The sequence below is a fragment of the Budorcas taxicolor genome, chromosome 4 (genome assembly GCF_023091745.1).
Source record: "Budorcas taxicolor isolate Tak-1 chromosome 4, Takin1.1, whole genome shotgun sequence".
Classification (NCBI taxonomy): domain Eukaryota; kingdom Metazoa; phylum Chordata; class Mammalia; order Artiodactyla; family Bovidae; genus Budorcas; species Budorcas taxicolor.
This window is the reverse complement of record NC_068913.1, coordinates 115,778,357-115,799,805: the sequence shown is the minus strand read 5'-3', so window position 1 is coordinate 115,799,805 and position 21,449 is coordinate 115,778,357. Positions and strand designations below refer to the sequence as shown.

The 21,449-nt window shown below is 48.8% G+C and overlaps 1 protein-coding gene across 1 annotated transcript in view; it reads left to right on the top strand.

Moving 5' to 3' along the window:
• PRKAG2 (protein kinase AMP-activated non-catalytic subunit gamma 2) overlaps positions 1 to 21,449 on the top strand; it is a 308,354-nt gene that overhangs the window by 264,563 nt on the left and 22,342 nt on the right. The window contains exons 7-9 of the mRNA XM_052638377.1: positions 2,759 to 2,862; positions 17,220 to 17,301; positions 18,335 to 18,393. Coding sequence (XP_052494337.1) covers positions 2,759 to 2,862; positions 17,220 to 17,301; positions 18,335 to 18,393 — 245 coding nt within the window. The remainder of the gene's footprint in view (positions 1 to 2,758; positions 2,863 to 17,219; positions 17,302 to 18,334; positions 18,394 to 21,449) is intronic.

The following is a 21,449-nucleotide window of genomic DNA, read 5'->3' as shown; positions in this document are numbered from 1 at the left end:
ATCACACCTGGCTCGCCCAGTGAGCAGCCGTGGAAGGTGCAGAGTGGACACAGCCTGCCCTTCCTGACTCGGGGTCGCTTCCGCCTTCAGCCTCGTTCGGTCCAGCACCTCACCCGTCAGGGGACGCACATCCCGGAGCCCTCGCTGCCCCCGCCACCTCACATGCTGGGAGGACACCGCAAGTGTCTGCACAGCGGGTTGGCCAAGCAGACAGCAGCTCCTCGACACGGATTGAAATCCCACTCCTGTCACTTCCTAACTTTCTGAGTCCACCCCAGTTGCTGAGTCGGCTCACCCGTAGAGCAAATCCAGGCACACCCTTCGAGCTTGTCACATAAATTGCATGGGGTCACTTCCTGTAATACCTGGGATTGCAGCACAGAAACAAGCACTCAGGCAGTCAGTGCTCTTGTGGAGAGGATGGCATTTGAAATGGGGCAAGGAAGTGGAGAGCAGGACGTTTCCATTACGACAGGAGGAACGACTGCCAGAACGTGAGATTAAGGACTGCAGGGAGCTTGGCAGACAGCTGTGTGCCTGGACAGAACAGGAAACAGGCAAGCAGGGTCACGGAGGAGCCAAGCCCGGAAGCCTGAATGCCAGCCAGGGTCAGCTGACTTTATTCCACGAGCAGGAGGGGAGATGTGGAAAAAGGCGGCTGTGCCAGAGGTGGTGGGAAAGATGGGAGTTTGAATTCCAAGTTACAGTGCCCCAAAGAGAGGTCAGAATTGGAAATAGAGGTTTGGGAGTAGTTCACTAAACAGCTTTATCATGAAATTGGCAAACCAACCAGCATGGACTCTCTTCATCACAGTCGGAAATGGAATAACGGGCTTCTTGACACAGTCAAGGAAGTTGGTTCCTGTCGTGACGTTTTACACTTTTAACTCTCATCTCGCTAATTCTCTTGTCTGTAATCGCTTAGTCATGTCCGATGCTTTTGTGACCCCATGGACTGTAGACCACCAGGCTCCTCTGTCCATGGAATTTCCCAGGTGAGAATACTGAAGAGAGGTGCCATTTCCTTCTCCAGGGGATCTTCCCGACCCAGGGATCAAACCCATGTCTCCTGCATTGGCAGGGGGGTTCTTTACTGTTGAGCCATGAGGGAAGCTCCATCTTGCTAATTAGTATGTATAATAAAGTGAGATGTTGGGCTGAATGAACTACAAGCTGAAGTCAGGATTGCTGGGAGAAATATCAACAGCCTCAGATAGGCAGATGACACCACCTTAAGGTAGAAATCGAAGAGGAACTGAAGAGCATCTTGATGAAGGTGAAAGAGGAGAGTGAAAAAGCTGGCTTAACACTCAACATTCAAAAAACTAAGATGGCATCCAGTCCCAACATTTCATGGCAAATAAATGGGGGGGAAAATGGAAACATTGACAGATTTTATTCTCTTGGGCTCCAAAATCACTACAAAATCACTATGGATGGTGACTGCAACCATGAAATTAAAAGATGCTTGCTTCCTGGAAGAAAAGCTGTGACAGACCCAGACAGCGTATTAAAAAGCAGAAACATCACTTTGCCAACAAAGCGCCATCTAGTCAAAGCTGTATTTTTTCCAGTAGTCATGTACAGATGTGAGAGTTGGACCATAAAGAAGGCTGAGCACCGAAGAATTGATGCTTTTGAACTGTGGCACTGGAGAAGACACTTGAGAATCCCTTGGACAGTAAGGAGATCCAACCAGTCCATCCAAAGGAAATCAGTCCTGAACATTCATTGGAAGGAATGACGCTAAAGCTGAAGCTCCAATATTTTGGCCATCTGATGGCAAAGAACTGACTCATTGGAAAAGACCCTGATGCTGGGAAAGATTAAAGACAGGAGGAGAAGGGGACAACAGAGGATGAGATGGTTGGATGGCATTATTGACTCAATGGACATGAATTTGAGCAAGCTCTGGGAGAGAGTGAAGGACAGTGAAGCCTGGTGTGCTGCAGTCCGTGGGGTCACAAAGAGTCAGACACGACTTAGCTACCAAACAACAATAATAAAGCAGGTTTTTTTCTCCCTGGATATTTTATCCAGGTAATCTAAATCTTCCCCAAAGGTAGAGGTTGGTGTGGGCTGAGCAGTGTGGAGGTGTGTCCTATGAGTGGACCAGGAGATAGGAGTGAGGTCCTTGCAGGCAGGGCACTGGGCCAGCAGCTAGCCACAGCCACAGCCTTGCAATCCAGCACCTTCTCATTCCTTTTGCCAGTTGTCCATTAACTTCTACAAGAATTGAAATAACAGAGATGATGTTACACAGACTTGTTCATGCAGTTACTGTTTCCAGGTCTCCTTAAGTAGATCCTTATTTCCATTTCATGTTTATATAAATGATGCCTGTAACATTTTCAAGTTTCCAGTTGTTCCTTGCTAGTATGTAGAAATACAGTACATGTGTTTTTTTGTTTTGTTTTTTCACTTTGCTCTCTGTGACCTGCTAAACTTTTTGTTTTTTTTTTCTTTAGATCTGTGAGCTTTCTGTAATTCTTTGGTATTTTCTATGTAGAAAATCATATAGTCCACCAAATACAGTTTTGCTTTTTCTTTTTCGGCCCAGAGGCTTCATTTCTTCCTTTGCCTTCTTGCATCAGCAAGGACAGCTAGTGGCAGGTGCTTCTCGCTCTTACAGGGAAAAACATTTCTTATTTTCCATTAAATGAGTTAGCAATAGGTTTTCCATGCATATTCTTACTCTGATAGAGGAAGTTCTTGTTTACTTACCACTGATACTAGCCTTGTTATTCCTTTTCAGCAGAAGACTCAGAAAGCGGCGTTTACATGCGATTCATGAGGTCTCACAAGTGTTACGACATCGTTCCGACCAGCTCCAAGCTTGTCGTCTTTGACACCACATTACAAGTGAGTGAGCCCGTGTCCCTGAGTTCGGGCTGTGTTATTTCGGTGGCTGTTCTCAGGTAATTTGGGCCCAGTCCTTTCTGCATGTGCTGAGGTTTACCGTCTGAATTCTCAGGCATCACAGCTGTCTTCTAAGGAATGCACTGTTTAACAGATAAGGAAGCTCATTATTTAGAGTTTACTCATATTCTAGAATTTGAGAACTTGGTCCACAGACCCAGGGAGTCATGGGGTGGAATCTGAACTCAGGTCTCCCTGACGTGTGTCCATCCCGTTCCCTCCTCGGCACATCCTGATGCCCTGTGTTAGTTATTTACCAGAATAAAGTTGAAAAAACTTCAGTTACAAAGAAAAAAATTACTCAGGTGGATAATCTCTTAAGAGAAAACTATTGGTCTCTTTCAGCAGAAGATTTGAACCCGATTATTATGGTATTAAAATTGTGCTTACTGCAACTCGTTTTACACCAGTGTGACTTACAATTGTATGTGAAAAGTGCCAGATAACACATTCAATATACTCCAGTTACATCCAGTGTAATAAGATATGTGTGCATACATATGTATTCCTGTGTGCATGTAAATTTATGCGTAAATCTTTACCAAGATGATTACATTTGCTTGGGTTCCCCAGAAGTAGCCGTCAAGGCAGGAATTCACGGGCTGTTGGCACTTTATGAGGGCATCATCCCCCTGGGGAGCCCCCGAGGGGACTGGGGGAGAGCGGGGAGGGGCTGAGGGCCTCCAGGGGCAGCTCTCAGGTGAAGACCACCACTCCTTCCCTCGGTGGGACTCCAGCGGGCGAGCGTGTTCACTCCGGGTCCTCGGCTCCTCGTCCAGCGGGGTCCTGGGAGCCCTGCCCAGCCCTCTGGCCTGTGGGCCCCCCGGGACACCCTGCGGCTCTTCCCCCAGGACGCCTGGGCTCTAGGGGACCACTCTGTCTGCATTTGTCCTCAGTGCCCAGAATTCTCAGGAATGTGAAAATCGCTTTGTCCTTAATTTTATTTTCCAATTGTTTCTGATTTTTGGGTAAATTGACCTGATACCCTGTGACTTTGGCAAATTCACCTGGGCCCAGGCACCCTTCAAGGCCCCTTCTCCAGCTCTTGATTCCTTGACTCAAGGAAGACAGAGCGGTATCCAGAGGCAGGATCTTAGGGAAGCAGACAGTAACTTCAGGAAACCTTCTCTACCCCTAAAACTACAGACTGCAGTAGTGAAGTACCTGGAAATTCCGAATTCCCCAAATAAGTAGATCACCCCGTCTTACCCAAAGACATCTGCCAAAGGCCTGACTGGAGGTTTTCCAGCAACAGAAAAGCAAGTGATCCCAGGTTTCATTCTTACTCAGCTTTTCCCTCGTCGTGAAATGGACTCTTTTCTGAATGTAGCATTTAGCCAGGGCGAGTGATACGTGAAAAATGTGATGCTTTATGGATCTTCAGAGGTCACTAATCCAGTGACTGTCACCCCCCCTGATTAATAGAAGCTGCCTGAGCCTCATCCCATGAAAGTCATGAATCCTGTGGGCTCCATGCTTCCAAGGAGCTAAAACAGGTTGCCATGGAAATGGGGGTGACACGTCGGCACTGGTGACAGCAAAGTTAATTATGTGTCTGAAAGGCTAAGCAGACCGTTGTCTAGACACAGCCTGTAGGGTGACCGTGGACACGTCCCGAGAGCAAGGGAAGCAGGCTGGGGGGCTGCAGTGTGTCCATCCCCAGGACCACATCCTCTTCTCGAGGTGGCAGCCGGGACAGCGCCCGGTGTGCCGGTGGTAGGGCAACACGGAGCCGTTGAGACGGGTAGAAGTTTGTCCAGAATGTGTTTCAGTTAAAAAAAAAAAGAAATGTATTCCACTCAAGTCACTCTGAGGGTGTCAAAGACATTGCTGGTCTGGGGAGCCGGGATCAGCCGTCCACATGTGAACTGAAAACGGGGGTCGCAGAAAACAAGCGACTAGAGAGGCCTGAGGAGGGCAGGGGGGACGGCCCCGCCCCGGTGCCTGCGCCCCCGGCCTCTGAGCCTGCGGGCCTCCTGCGGCTTGGGCTGTGACGCCCCCGTGTGTCGTGTCCGCGGACACGCAGCGCCTGTCTCCTGGTGCCCTGGAAGCCAAGTGCACGTCCCAGACTCCTGCTTCTCGGGCTGACTGGTTCTCCCTCGAGGTCAGCAGTCGTCACAAGCCCCTGACGGTGGTGTGACTAAGGTGGGGGCGCTGCCTGGCTCCCCGCTACTCCCTGGAGGGCAGGAGCCTGCCTTAGATGGTTCCACATCTGGAGATGCTGACAGCCCAGTACTCGGGCTAGACAGGCCCGATGCACCCTCTCGGGGTGGGCTCTGGGCTTGCACGGTCCCTCGGCCTTCAGCTGAGTTATTCTTCCCCTACCAGGCCCTGTAGGAAGTCAGGAGCCATTTCTCAAAAGGAAAATAATGACCTGCAGAAGAAAGTGTGGGGTTTTTTTTGAAATCTTTTTCCCGCCCCAAACCAGTGACTCACTTGTTGGTGCCCGGTGGGCCATTCATCCAGCGGCCCCAGCTCTGCCTCTAGGGGTTGCAGGCCCAGGTGGACAAGGGGCCCACCCTGCTGCAGAGCCATGCCCTGCTCTGGGCCCTCAAGACCGCTGTCGCTGGTCACTCAGTGCACAGGTCAGAGCAGCACTCAGATGGGGGCGTATTCTTCCGAAGGCCCAAGAGGTGGCGGGGAGCAGGAGGCAGGCAGAGTCTCAGGGGGTGGGGGGGGGGGGGTCTCTGACGCTCCAGGCTGCTGCCCACCCCCCGACCCTGGTCCCTCTGGCTTGCGGACATCACTCTGAGACATCTGTAAAGCGTTGCTCCTCCTTGCCCGTCAGAGCAGGCAGCCCGATGTCATCGATGTCACCGTGCGCGACATGAGGCCTGGGGGGCCGGTCAGCATCTCTGTGGACAGTGGAGTCAGAGAGCATGGGAGTGGGCTGTGTTCGCCAAGGCGGCCTGTACCTCGGGGGCCGAGTACCTCGGTCCAGAGAGAACGCGCTTGCAGGTGGAGCTGCAGGGTCCAAGATGCTCGGCTGGAGTTGCAGGAATCCAGCCGCATGGGCAGGTTCCCGCCGGAGTGTGACGGTCAGCACCTCCATCTCTGTGCTTCCCCAGGGACACCGTGCTGCCCCTGGCTCGCCACCCTGTGGTTTCGAGGGGCATCCTGCCCAACCATAGCATCCCATGCGCTGTGTGTCCGAGAGCCAGAGTAGGGACCCCAGTGCTCCATTCGGGAACTCAGGGGTAGCCGGTACGGCCTGCAGACCCCTGAGCTCCGGGGCTTGGCCTTGGCTGAGACTCCGTCTGTCCCCTGGCAGACCATTTGCCCCACTTGACTGCAGCCGCAGTGGTGTTGGGAGCACTCGGAAGTGGCGTCTGTTCAAGGCCAGTGCCTGGTGAGCCTGGAAGCTCTGTGCTCAGCCATCCTGGAGAAGCAGCAGTCCCGGCTGAGGCACCGTCCTCAGGGGACCCTGACCGAGTTTGGGACTCGGGTCTGGAAATGGTGGGAGGATGGGACTGCACGTTGATGACTAAGGCGGGGTTTCAGACCCTGGGCCGAGAGTTTTTCTGGCTGTGTGGATCAAGGAACATTTCAGAGGCCGGGCATCTGCCTCATTCCCAGGGATGCTGTAACTGGTCAGCCATTGCCAAGGGCCCGTGGATCGGACAGAACACTCACCCAAGCCGGGCACCTGCTGCCCCGTCCTTGGCAGCTCAGTGTAGCCCTGCCCTTCCCCGGAGGACCCTCACCCCACGCACATCAGCGAGGTCCACACGGGTGCGCCCCCTGTGGAGCGCCACCAGCACGCAGCTGCTCAGGGTGGAGCGTCCCCGCGCGCAGACCCAGGGAGGGTCTGGTGGGGAAGGGGGCTAGGGACTGGGCGCACAGGCACACGTGCCGAAATCTCCATAAGCCCGTGGGTTCACTCTTCCTCCTCAGAGCACCAGAGTTCTGGCATCTCAGCATTCCGCAATGGCCTACATTCAAGGCCGTCAACTCAGAAGGCTTTTGAGCCTTCCCAGCGGCTGCCCTAGATGTCACGTCCATGCTGTCGGTAACTCCACCAAATCCCATGTTGTCTAGAAGCAGTTCCCACGCTCAGTTTCCAGGTTTCTGCAGATACGAAGTGGCGAAGCCCTGTCCCTGTCCCCAAGTGTGAGGCCCTCACTGGGGCAGGCTGGAGCCTAACTCAGGTCTCGGGGCGGCAGGGGGTGGCTGCGGTTGTCTGGGGAATGAGTGACCCCATGTGTGCAGGGCCTCCACCCAGGAAAACTTGTCCCTTGGCCTCCAAGCCAAGACAGGCGGTTCTGACACCAGCCCTGTCGCTGTGCTGGGTTCTGGGGTTGAGCCAAGTCAGCGCCTCGGGTTTCACATCCAAGACGCGGGGAGGCAGTGACCCCTGGGATGGTGACGCTCCGTCCCCTGTGTGAGGGCCCCATCCCCAGCCTGGCAGGGCTCTGCCCACACCAGAATCCACGTTCCTTTCGCCGCAGTGACTGCATCTCTGGCCCCGGCTCTCCTCTGGCAACTGCAGGCTGGGGCAGGGACACCTGTCACGGGGAACCCTGGTTCCTTCTCAGTGCTCCCTGCCCAGGGCCACGGGGTCTGGGCCCCACTGACCCAGAGCTCAGCACTGTGTTCAGGCCCCAAGACATGAGCCCAGTCCCAAACTCTCAGTCCCAAAAACCCTCCTGGGTGCATTTCTGATCCACTGGGGTCTGGTCAGGACACAGAAACCACAGCAGTCATTGAATAGAAAGGTAACATATATTGGTATAATTGGATGTAAGTTACCTGGGTAACTGACAGGGTAAATGCTGACCTCTAAACTGTCCTTCTTGATGAGGTGAGAGAGGAGAGTGAAAAGCCTGGCTTAAAACTCAGCACTTAAAAAACAAAGATCATGGCATCAAGTTCCATCATTTCATGGCAAATAGATGAGGAAAAAGTGGAAACAGTAACAGACTTTATTTTCAGGGGCTCTGAAATCACTGCAGACAGTGACTGTAGCCACAAAATTAAAAGACGCCTGCTCTTTGGAAGAAAAGCTATGACAAACCTAGACAGCGTATTAAAAAACAGAGACATCACTTTGCCAGCAAAGGTCCATCTAGTCAAAGCTATGGTTTTTCCAGTATTCATGTACAGATGTGAGAGTTGGACCATAAAGAAGGCTGAGCACCAAAGAATTGATGCTTTCGAACTGTGGTGCAGGAGAAGACTCTTGAGAGTCCCTTGGGGAACAAAGAGATCAAACCAGTCCATCCTAAAGGAAATCAACCCTGAGTATTCATTGGAAGAACTGATGCTGAAGCTCCAGTACTCTGGCCACCTGATGTGAAGAGGTGACTCGTTGGAAAAGACCCTGATGCTGGGAAAGATTGAGGGCAGGAAGAGAAGGGGGCGACAGAGGATGAGATGGTTGGACGGCATCTCCGACTCAGTGGACATGGGTTTGAACAGATTCCGGGAGATGGTGAAGGACAGGGAAGCCTGGTGTCCTGCAGTCCCTGGGGTCGCAGAGTCGGACACAACTTAAGGACTGAACAACAGCAACACCAGGAAAGCCCCACTTGCTACTTTAGAGACAGGAAAGATAAGGGTTCAGCCTGTTCCCAAAATTCACGTTTCAGGGGCTAATAAAGAGAAAGAGAGACGTTGCAGCTCATTTTGTGCTTTTTCATCGTCAAGGACAAAGATCTTAAAGATGGAAGAAGTGCAATCAATGGTGATTAGAAGAAGCTAAGTCCAGGGTAGGTGTGGAGACTGTAGGAGGTTGCCTGTTTGCTTCCTGGCCCCAACTTGTGCAGTGGTGTCGGAGGAATTGTGGAGACCAGGTGAGCAGGTCTGAGGCCTGAGGCCCGAGGCCAGAGGTAAGAGGAAAAACAAGATTCCTGGAAAAACAGCGGGGGACGCAGTGTCCATCCCAGGTAAGGTGTTTGAATGAAGCATTAACAAAAGTAGTAGTCTCTAGAAACCTGTCATGGCCTGACCCCAGAAAGTGAGGGCGAGAAACCTGATTTCCTCTTTGGATCATTCGTAGCTGTGGTAATACCGTGAAGGAAAGGCCAGTCTGGGGGCTGACAGAGCCTGGCGCAGCATCCTGATGGATAAGATACAGAAGCGTATTTAGGCAGCTCAGCGAATTAATGGCTCATCGTGGACAGAGGATGAGAGGGTTGGATGTCATCACTGACTCAAAGGACATGAGTTTGAGCAAGCTCCGGGAGTTGGTGATGGACAGGGAGGCCTGGCGTGCTGCAGTCCATGGGGTCGCAAAGAGTCGGACACGACTGAGCGACTCAGCTGAACTGATGGACCTTAAAAGAACGTCAGTGAAATCTCGGTCTCCCTTGAGCGAGGCTCCTGGTGGTTTTGGATTCCTCTCAGGGACCAGGCCACCTGTCACTCCAGCTAGCCCTGCCTCCTGCAGGCTCGGTGGGCAACACCCTGCCTCAGGAACTAGCGGGGGACGAGCAGCTGGGTAAGCGCCCCTGCCTCTCCCCCTCCAGGAGGACAGTCCTCAGAAGACCCCAGGGGAATCAAGCCCCGTCAGGCGGGCTCGACCACCCACCCCCCTCTTCCCTGCAGGCCTGTGTCACTCCTACTCCTGGGTCATCTTCTCAGATAAGCCACGGGCGGGCCAGGCTCTGCTTTCTGGGGTAATCTAGCTAAGAAATTGCTGGATGCCTTAAGGTTCTTTCCCTCTAAGCCCATCAGCATTTGGAGCAGTACCTTGAATATTGATTTTATTGGCGGCATCATCTACTTAACAGATGATTTGAAGCCGAGAGAGAGAAAATAATAACCAAGATCCAGAAGGATTCCTCAATAAGCTGAATGATCCCTGGGTCTAATTAGTAAGTCCCTGCTGTCCAGAACAATGAGAATTAGAGCGTATCGGTATTCCAGAAAAGACTTAAGACTCACATCGTTCAGAGGTGGTGCAAAAAGGCTTGCATACGAACAGCGGTCTCTGTTCCTCCTCGCCCCCTCATCGTATTCCCAGAAACAGCAGTTCAGCTGTTGGGCCTGGCAGTCACTGCCCCCTTAGCTCGAGTCATTCATTTTAAGGCACTTTTCTTCTGCCTAACTTGGCACCTAGGTGCTTTGTTTCTCATGTGGCTTCCTTCCTCCCCTCCTGCCGGCCCCCCCGCCCCCATTAACCATATCTCAGGGGGTGTTTTCATGCATCTGACTGTCTCATGTTGTACCGCAGTGACATTTCCTATTTGTTCAGTTCAGTGTTATTCCTGGAGCTCGGAATCCTTCCATTTTTAATTTTCTTTGATCATCTAAGGCTTTTCCCACCATCTGACCTCTCAGTAGGATGTCCTGTGCAGTCAGGCGGGGCCCGCAGGCTTGCAGCCTCTTGCAGACCCACCCCTGCTGCTTCTGCGTCTCCTCCTCGGTCGTCACCATCACCCGAGACCCTTACTGCTTCACGCCGTCAGTGCCTCCACCCTCTCCTGATAACCTGAATGCAGGCTCTTCTGTGCTCTTGATTTATTCCCTCTGTTTTGGTGGAGCACTTTTCCCCAGAGCTTCCTGCCTCAGTCCACTAGGGCTGTGTGACAAAAGCCTGCAGACCGGCGGGCTTCATTTCTCCCAGCTCCAAGTCCTCTTGGCTGGTGAGGCCTGTCTTCCTGGCTTGCGGGCAGTTGCCTAGGGAGCAAGACCAATCTAAGTCTTTCTCATGAGGACAGTGGTCCCACCCTGGTGACCTCCTCTAACCCTGTTCAGCTCCATCATACTGGGGGTTGCTGTTGTTCAGCAACCCCATCCGACTCTTTGAGACCCCGTGGACTGTAGCCCTCCAGGCTTCTCTGTCCATAGGATTCTCCAGGCAAGAACACTGGAGTGGGCTGTCGTTCCCTTCTCCAGGGGGTCTTCCCAACCCAGGGATTGAATCTGTGTCTCTTATATTGGCAGGTGGATTCTTTACCAGGTGGCTCAGACAGTAAAGTTTCTGCCTGCAGTGCGGGAGACCCGGGTTTGATCCCCGGGTCGGGAAGATCTACTGGAGAAAGAAATGGCAACCCACTCCACTATTCTTGCCTGGAAAATCCCATGGACAGAGGAGCCTGGTAGGCTACAGTCCATGGGGTCACAAAGAGTCGGACACGACTGAGAGACTTCACTTTCACTTTCTTTACCACTGAGCCACCAGGGAATCCAGGTCATGTTGGGGTTCAGTTCAGTCACTCAGTTGTGTCCGATTCTTTGTGACCCCATGAACTGCAGCACGCCAGGCCTCCCTGTCCATCACCAACTCCCGGAGTTTACTCAAACTCATGTCCATTGAGTCAGTGATGCCATCCAACCATCTCATCCTCTGTCATCCCCTTCTCCTGGCCTCAACCTTTCCCAGCATCAGGATCTTTTCAAATAAGTCATATTGGGGTTAGGAGGATTCAAACCTTGGTACACTTCCCAAGAAAAGATACATGAGAAAGCAGTTACTTGAAAAGTTAAACGTTGGTTGCACTCAATCTGTAGACTGTACAGAATTCCATAATGTGTATTTCGAATGTTGAAGCCTTTGTTCCACTACTTCTAGCTGACAGTGTTGCTGAAGAGAAAGCTGTAGTGTTTTTTCCTTCTTTAATCTCCGTCTTTGATGTGTGATTTCTTTTCCCCCTCTGACGCTTTAGAGGTTTGCTCCGTACCTCCGGGGCGCCTCAGTTCTGTTCCTCGTGCCTGGTTGTAGGGTTTTCCTCTTGCGAGCCGGCACCCAGTGGGCCTTGGGGCCTGACCTGTCACTCGGTCTGAGTTCCTCGTGCTGTTTCTCCCGAAGTCATCTTCCTGCTCTTTCCTTTCTTCTGGAACTTCAGCCAGGAGCTCGTGGCCCCTGAACTGCTCTTTAGCATTCTTCTTGCGTCCCCTTTTTGTTCTGTTTTCTTCACCGCCTAAAGCTCGTGCAGCGTCGGTGTTCAGGGCTGTGCCGAGTGGCGCAGTTACACAGAGAGCACCCACGGCTGGAGGAGCACGCTGTTCACGCAGGGCTTCCGCCTGGTGGGTCTCACTCAGGAGTCGGGCCAGCTGTCTTTTCCATTGGAAGCGCCCAAGTGTTCATCTTTGTGCATTTTATTTCTGATGCAGTTTCTCCGGAAAAAGTCCTCTGATGGTGGATGCGGTTATGATCTGATTTGAAACAATCTCCCTGCTTGTTTTCAGAGCTGCCCCCGCCTCCCCCGGGCATTCGGAGCCTCCATTCGTGGGCTTCCCTCCATACCTGACTCTCCCTCCCCACGCCTGACTCTGTCCCCCATGCCTGTTAAAATACAAAATTTTTAAACTTATCCGTTTAAGTAAATTGCTCATCAGGTGAAAAGAAAGAAAATTTTCAAAGGTACTCAGGGACCCTGACGTTTTTCCCTGAAGACTGGAACTCGATTGTGCCCGTCTGCTTTCATCCTGTCTCTGTTTGGTAATTGGTGACACCCTGTGCCTTCTGTAGTTGTGAAGTTTTCTAAGTACAGTTTCAAAGGACTTCGCACATGTGATGCTAAGGAAGCAGGTTTAGAAGGTCCCCTGATGGTGCAGAAACTGCAGCCAAGCCAGAGGAGGGATAGGCAGGGCTGTTGACTGGCGACACCGACACGCACCCCCCTTGGGCTGAGAGCGTGTCCTGTCCACTCCAGGGGGTGCTGTCCCGTCTCTGGAGGGGCGACTTGTGGCCCCCTCCCTCCATGACATGTCGACATGTCAACAGTCTATGTGGCTGAAGTTAAGACAATAAATCTTTCTCTGCTTCTGGTCTGGTTTGTAGAGACTGGAAAATTAAAGGCTTTTTTCCTTTTTAACTCTTACTGCTGAACATCTTCAGAGCAAGTCTGGTTCGTGCAGTCACTTGTGGGAACTCCCTGGTGGCCTAGTGGTCAGGACTCCAGGCTTTCACTGCCAAAGGTCCAGGTTCAGTCTCTGGTAGGGGAACTGAGATTCTGCAAGCCACATGGCATGGCCAAAACAAAAAAAAGTCCACGCAGTTGTGAGGAAAACGTTGTCTGTTAGCCTCTTGTGTGGCTGAGAATGTCGGGGCTCAGAGAGGGCGGAGGGCCTGAGCCAAGGAAAAGCTAAGGTCAGCCTGGTTGGTCCTGCAGCTTCGCCCCTCTGAAGGCCGTGGGAGACGTCTCTGCTTCACTCTCAGCATTTTTCTCAGCATCTGGCTTCCCGGGTGGCTCAGCTGGTAAAGAGTCCACCTAGAATGCAGGAGACCCAGGTTCGATCCCTGGGTCGGGAAGATCTGCTGGAGAAGGGATAGGCTACCCACTCCAGTATTCTTGTGTTTCCCCTCTTCCCTGGTGGCTCAGCTGGTAATGCCTGCAATGTGGGAGACCTGGGTTCAATCCCTGGGTTGGGAAGATCCTCTGGAGAAGGGAAAGGCTACCCACTCCAGTATCCTGGCCTGGAGAATCCCATGGACAGAGAAGCTGGCGGGCTACAGTCCATTGGGTCGCAGAGTCGGACAGGACTGAACGACTGACACCTAATTAATAGCTTGCAAGTAGCAGGTCAGGCAGAGAAGTTATTGTGGAAAAGCAAGATGTTTTCCTGTTTCTGGAGGGACAGTCACCGTCTTCAGTCTTCAGAGTCAGACCCTGCTTCTGCTGGTGTGCCCATCTGTGCACGTGTTGCTTCTTTGAAAGTGAACATCCTTTTCCCCTCTGGTCGATTCAATTTTCTCTTTGCCTTTGATTTCTAGCATCTTACCTGTGATGCGCTGGGTGCGGTTTTCTTTGTGTTTCCTGCCCTCGTTTTATTTGACTCTTTATGATAGATTACAGTTTTCTATTGAAATTCACTTATTTGAAGATGATTGGAAAAATGCGTTTGGAAAAACTTCCAGAAAGATTATGGAGCTCAGTCCATACCTTTTCTCTCAATAGCTGTAGCCCCTTGAATCCGGCCTGTGTGGTGCCTGCCAGCGCTTTCCCATCAGGGTTTGCATACGGTCTGTCCAACTCGTGTAGTTGTCTTCAGCTATTTCACCGTGGCCAAAGCAGAACTTTCACGGCTGTGGTCGCTCAGGCTTACATGAATGACCCTCGTGAATCATTTTTACACTGGTTTTTCTGTGCTAAATCTCTTTTATTTTGGAGAAAACAATGAGCAGTTTGTGGTTTTAAAAGTGCCCCCACTCCTGCCTACTCCAGCCAGTTAGAAAAACAAGCTAAGCAGATATTTAATGTGTTTCAGAATCTATTTGTCCGTGACTTTCCCCGTATCCTTTGATGATATTTTCTAGGCCCACCATCAAGGATTCCCAGATTCCCATGGTCCAGATAGAAACAGACCATTCACCCTCGCTCACCACCCCTGGATGGCGTTTAGTTCCACACACTGTGAATGTTTTGTGATCCTTGATACAAGCTGTGGTTCGAAAACCATCTTAGCAGTTTGTGGATGCCGTTCAGTTCCCGCCTGACCCTCATGCCCTTGGACTGGCTCTTCTCATCGCCTCTCCCCAGTCCCCTGCCCATTTGTCCAGCAGGTTGATGGAGTCCCCGCTGTTCTGAGGACAGTGCCAGGCTCGGCCAGGACAAGTGTGGGAAACGGCCAATGGGAGTCCCCCTCAGCTCCAGCCGTCCTTCGGCTCCTATTCTGATGAGCCAGGCACCTCCATCAGTCACTCTTGTTCCGTAAATAAAGGCAGAAACCAGTGCCGACCCATTACTCTTCCTCTGACATGAAGCTTTCAGTTCCTGTAATCCTCCCATTTGTTTTCGCTGTTATGTTAACAAGGGGTTTGGGAATATAGTGGGTGAGAAAAGAGCCTTTTTCTTTCTTGGTTATAAACATAACTATAACACAGAATTAAAAAAATTTTTAAGAGATACACTTCACTGCTTCAACTCCTTAGTATAGAAGTTTACATTTTTTTGCTTCTCTTTGATCTTTTCTGTTTAAATACATGTTCTATGTAATTATAATGCATAATGTTATAGTCTGCATTTTCACTGCCATAAATCCTCCCTGCCCCCCCTACTTCAACACAGTCTTCACAGTTACACGGTTTGGTACTTTTTTTTCTCATTGGTATGCCAGTATTTAACAAGTTTGCGGGAGGCAGATCTTTTTTCAGTTTTCTGTAGTAGAAATAATGCCACACTGAACATCATCGATTCAAAAATCCTACTCCTGAAATTTTTGTGTAACTAATTCGACAGAGAAAAAACTGGTACACAAACAGTATTTTTGTGATTCTTGATACAAGCTGTGGGTCAGAAACTATTCTAACAATTCGTGATGCCACCGGTGGTTTTACAGCCACGCCTGTATTAGGTGTTGCAACTTAAAAATATTGGCTTATTTAGCAGCTATAAATGATAGTTTTAATTTGCTTGAACTTTCATTTCTTTGATAATCAGTAAAATTGAGCCATTTTCCAGATGCCCTTTGCTCTCTATATTTAGAGGTCATTGTCATCACTGAGCTTAGTAAGTCATCACCTCCACCGCCTTCTTTCCCTGCCATGGTATCTGGGAGGGTGTTTGTCCTGGGGGCTCAGAGAGATTCTGCATGTGAACTACTCTGAACAAAACCCAACCCACGACGGGCATATGGTGGTGGGTGTCTATCTCAGAAATGTATAAAAGTACGTGTATATTATGTCCTTCATTCCTTCTCTTTCTCACCCTCAGGGGAATGAAGGAGTTATGCTTGATGCTTTGTTATTAAACATATGAAAAACAGATTTTCATTTCAAGTACTTTGATACAACTTCAGTGTTTTCAAATGAACTGATAACCACCTATAAAAGGGATTAAACTCTGAAGTTTAATTCTTTTATGCGGTGTTAATTATATGAAGTCTGTATGTAGCCAAGACACTTTAGATACAAGAAAAAAAATTTTGAGGTTAATTGCATTGTTTGTTTCAAAAAATAATCTCCAATCCCTGTATACCTTGCAATATAATACAGAAGCATATTGCTTATATTAATACATTCAGTTATTTTTAACTTATCAAATTACAAAACTCAGTGTTGAAGATAACTGGTAAAATTAGGTTGAATATTTTAATAGGTTGATGCAAACATAAATAGCATTTTCAGTCTATGAATTTTAAATCATTATAAGTGGGCTCAAACACATCTTTATTAATCAAATAGGAACCATTACAATGGACACATTTTTGCCAGTGAGAAGTTTATTTGTGTAGCATAACAACCCATGCTTTGGGATTTGACAAACTCCAGGAAAGCATTTTCTGCCTCCTGCTGATTGAAGAATTGTTTTCCCTGCAAAAAGTTGTTGAGATGCTTGAAGAAGTAGTAATCAGTTGGCGAGAGGTCGGTGAATATGTGGTTTGAGACAAAACTTCGTAGCCCAATTCCTTCAACTTTTGAGGTGTTGGCTGTGTGACATCAGTCGGACTTTGTCGTGGAGAAGAATTGGGCCCTTTCTGTTGACCAGTGCCGGCTGCGGGCCTTGCCGCTTTCAGTGCCTCTCATCGATCTGCTGAGCGTGCTTCTCAGAGGTAATGGTTTCTCCAGGATTCAGAAAGCTTAGTGGACCAGACGGGCAGCAGACCACCAGGCAGTGACCGTGACCTTTTTGGTGCACGTTGGGCTTTGGGATGTGCTTTGGCTGCTCGGTTTAGTCACTGAGCTGGTCACCGCCGGTTGTCGTATGCAATCCACTGTTCGTCGCACATCACAGTCCAGTCGAGAAATGGTTCATTGTTGTTGCGTAGAACAGGAGAAGATGACGCTTCAGAACGACGATTTTTCTGATTTTGGGTTAGCACGTGAGGCACCCACTTAGGGAGCCTTTCACCTTTCCAGTTTGTGTCAAATGCTGCATGACCACAGGATGGCCAGCACTGAGTTCTTTGGTAGCTTCTCGCGTAGTTGTAAGAGGGTCAGCTTTGAGGATTGCTCTAATTGGTCCTTGTCACCTTCCGACGGGCGGCCACTGTGCTCCTCATCCTCAAGGCTCTCGCCTCCTTTGCAAAACTTCTTGAACCACCATTGCGCTGTGCGTTCATCAGCAGTTCCTGGGCAAATGTTGTGTTTGTCTTGTGAGTTGTCTCCGCTACTTTACAACCTGTTTTGAACTCAAGAAATTGCTAGAACTGGCTTTTTGTCTAACATTATTTCCATAGTCTAAAATAAACAAAAATACACAGCAAGTGATAAGTCATTAGCAAAAAAACATAAAGCGAGAAAGGCACATTAAAATGATGTATAACATAACCACATTTAAGAATGGATTCCAATATCAAATGGCAAATTTCAACAATGCAAAACCACAGTTACTTTTGCACCAACCTAATAGCTGAAGGTGCTTTTCTCCCTGCATATGTATGACTAAAAATGTGTGTTGTTTCTCTTGTCTTAGGTTAAAAAGGCCTTCTTTGCCTTAGTCGCCAATGGTGTTCGAGCAGCACCTCTGTGGGAGAGTAAAAAACAAAGTTTTGTAGGTAAGCAGTGCGAGCCTGGGGAGAAATCTGAACACCTGAGGTGCTGGAATCCAGCTCGTAAAACATGACCAAGTTAGAAACCCCGTTACTTTTTATATCCTGTGAGGTGGGGCTGCTAGTAAATTCAAAACATTTATGAACCTTATTGGGTTTCTTTTCATCTAGCACCTTTTGGCTCCAAAGCTTCCTCCGGGCCTTTCCCGGTCCCGAGAGCCCCAGGAACCCAGGGTCCCCGGCCTGAGGCCTGCCCTCTGCTGGTCGGCAACTCTGCTAGGTTCCCACTGCAGGGCACCCCCGTTTCCTCCTGGGTGAACGTCTTTCTGACACAGCAGATGAAATGATGGAAACATGGTTGATGCCTTTGCTACATCATTGTTACGCTATTAGAAATACCGAGGACTCCCAGTATCTAGGCTCCATAATATGTCCCCTTAGGAATCGGGGTGGACTGTGGGTATTGCCCCTTCTCAGCAGGCACTGCATCAGCTTGAGATGACTCCCTGTGTCCGCCTCCCCTCGGGCTGCAGCTTCATCAGGGAAGCGGTCCTTGTCTTCATCCATGTAGTCCTGGTGTCTGGCACACAGTGGGCCCTTCATAAATTGTGCCTGAGGAAGCCATCGTTTTTAGCAGGATTCTCAGAAAACCATCCACGTGCCACCAAAAGTGTCATGTCTCTAGAGCTTATGGTATACTTGATCTTAAAGTATCCGAAATTATTTGCGTGCAGATGCAAGTCTTTCATGAAGTTTTTGTAACATTCAGAAAGTTTTCTCTCAGTGAATTGCCAAATATTGTGATTAATTCCATTAAATACTGTTATGCTTTAACTTTAGTTAAATTTGTATCTCTTAGTTTGGGGTAGATAATTAACAGGTTAATAGTTTTAAATGATATATTAAGCTGTGCTAGTCATCATTATAGTATAATTTAGAAGGTTTTCTAGTAAATAAATATTTCAGGTTTGCTTATCACCTGAAATTTTCCTTGAGTGCTTTTATAGTTTTATATTTAATATGTAATTCTTTCTTCCAGGAATGCTAACAATTACAGATTTCATTAATATACTACATAGATACTATAAATCACCCATGGTAAGTGCCAGAAATCCTTATGTCAAGTAAGTGGAACTGTGTATGTCTATCCATGTATTTCGTGTGTGTGTGTGTTTTAAGATTTTGTGTGTACTGGGCTAGCAGTGCTGGTGGTTGATCTTTCCAAATACACACACACACACACACACACACGGCTTCCCAGATAGCTCAGTACACACACACATACACACATGGCTTCCTAGATAGCTCAGTTGATAAAGAATCCGCCTGCAGTGAAGGAGACCCCAGTTCAAGTCCTGGCTTAGGAAGATCTGCTGGAGAAGGGAAAGGCTACCCACTTCAGTATTCTTGGGTTTCCCTTGTGGCTCAGCTGGTAAAGAATTCCGCCTGCAATGTGGGAGACCTGGGTTCGATCCCTGGGTTGGGAAGATCCCCTGGAGAAGGGAAAGCAACCCCCTCCAGTATTCTGGTCTGAAGAATCCCATGGACTGTACAGTCCTTGAGGTGCCAAAGAGTGGGATACAACTGAGCGACTTTCACTTTCACATATATATGCAGGAAACTTCAGTGTAAATTAGTCTGATATTTGAAGCTTGAAGAAAGTAATCTCAGGAAACAAAAAAAAATGGCCTTTTTATTCAGCTTTCAGAAATCCTCAGATTAGTGGGATTCTGTGTACTTATTTATTGCCTGTATGCTAAGTCACTTCAGTCGCGTCCGACTCTTCGCAATCCCATGGAGTGTAGCCCACCAGTCTCCTCTGTCCATGGAATTCTCCAGGCAAGAATACTGGAGTGGATTGCCATGCCCTCTTCTGGGGGGTCTTCCTGATCCAGGGATCAGGGAACCCTGAACCGGTTCTTCACCATCTGAGCCACCGGGGAAGCCCCCGCTTATTGCCTAGATGGTCTGTTGTTTGTTTAGTTGCTCAGTAGGGTCCAACTCTCTTGTCACCCCACGGACTGTAGCCCGCCAGACTCCCCCGTTCACTGCATTTTCCAGGCAAGGATACCGGAGTAGTTGCCATTTCCTTTTCCATTCCCGACCCAGGGACTGAACCCTGAGTCTCCTGCACTGGCAGGCAGATTCTTTCCCAGTGAGTCACCAGGAAAGCCCCTACTGTAAATGTGACTGAATTTGTGCTTTTAATGGCATTGTGGGCATGCTAGAGCGTTGAGATCTGCCTGGACGCATAAAGGAAGGAGGCCACTCGTGCGTCTTTGGACTGGATGGCTGTGCCCCGTGAAGCCTCGAAGTAGATGACCTGACACGGGGTTTACCTTCCGGGCCTGTGGAGGTTCATGCAGCTTCTTGCAGTTACCCCCGAAATGCTATAACAAGGACTTATACAGACACTGTGATTTTAATGAAGTAAAAACTAAAGTTGGAGAAATCCACTCTTGACATCTTTCTACTGGCTGATTCTAGCGACAGAACTCCCTGGTGCAGCCCTGTCCCATAACAGCGTAGTTGGAAACCCACGTGTGGCCTTAATCTAACCCTGTGATTTCCGAGATTCTACCGGCTTGTTTGGTGTTTGTTGTTTTTCTTGCTTTCTTTCCTTGGCTGAGCCCTCCAGTACAGTGCTGACATCATGAAAGCAGGCCTTACTGCCTCGCGTGCCCTCCTGGAGGGAAAGTGTTCAGCATTTCCCGGTCACTTTTGGCGTCAGCTGTGGTTCTTTCAGAGATGCCCTTTGTCACGTTGAGGATGTGGCTCCGTTTTCAGGTTTTCCAAAAGTGTTTCTCGTGAACGGATGTGGAATTGCGTCAGGTGCATTCTGCAGCTGTTGAGATTATCATATTCTTTTTCTCCATTAGACACCGTTTCTTCAAGTATTTTTCTGTCTCCTCCCCCACTTTCTACGATGCTGGTTCCTCAGCTGACACTGTCCTGTTTTGTAGCATTTTTCCCAGTATTTCCTCTCTGGGCTTCGTTTCAGATATATTTTATTTCTATGTCTTCATTTCCACAGCTCCTTTCCTCCACGATATCTTACCTACTATTTTTTTTTTCCTTTCAGATAGTATGTTTTCTGTCCTAGGAGTTCCATTTGGATCTTTTTTATATTTTCCATTTCTCTCCCTATAATGTTTATATTTTCCTTTAAATCCTTGAACATATGTCAGTTGTTATATATCTGATATATATGTATCATTTCCATCATCTCTCTTCTGGGTCTGATTCTGGTGACAGGTTTTTCTCTTATCATGGGTCACATTTCTGCTTCTTACAAATTAATAATTCCTAATGAATACTGAATACTATATACCATATATTATAATATTGGGAATATTATAATTATAACATTATGTGGTTGAATATCTGTTTTGTCTTCCTTTAAAGAGTATTGGACTTTGGGCACACAATTAAATTACTTGAAGATCCTTCATTAAAAGCAATTTTGTTGAGATATAATTTGCTTCCCTGGTGGCTCAGACGGTAGAGCATCTGCCTGCAACCCGGGTTCGATTCCTGGGTCCGGAACATCCCCTGGAGAAAGAAATGGCAATCCACTCCAGCACTTTTGCCTGGAAAATCCCATGGACGGAGGAGCCTGATAGGCTACAGTCCATGGGGTCGCAAAGAGTTGGACACGACTGAGCGACTTCACTTGCACTTCACTATAATTTGTGTCTCTCATATTTTACCCATTTAGAGTATGCAGTCCAGTGGTTTTTTAGTATATCACAGAGCTGTGCAGTCATCACTACAGTCAATTTTAGAACATTCTCATTACCCCAAAAGAAACTTCATACCTCTTAGCTGTGACATGCCACCAGTCCACCATTACCTCCAAGTCTAGGCAACCACAGAGCTACTTTGTAGATTAGCCTATACTGGACACCTCATATAAATGGAATCACACAGTATGCGGTCCTTTGTGACCGACTTCTTTCACATAACATAATGTTTTCAAGATTCCTCCATGTTGTAGCATATATCAGTACTGCATTTCTTTTTGTTGCCAAATAATATTCCATTTTATGGCTGTATCACATTTTACTTATCCATTCATCAGTTGATAGACATTTAAATGGTTTCCACATTTCAGCTATTAAGAATACCACTGCTATGAACAGTCACATACAGGT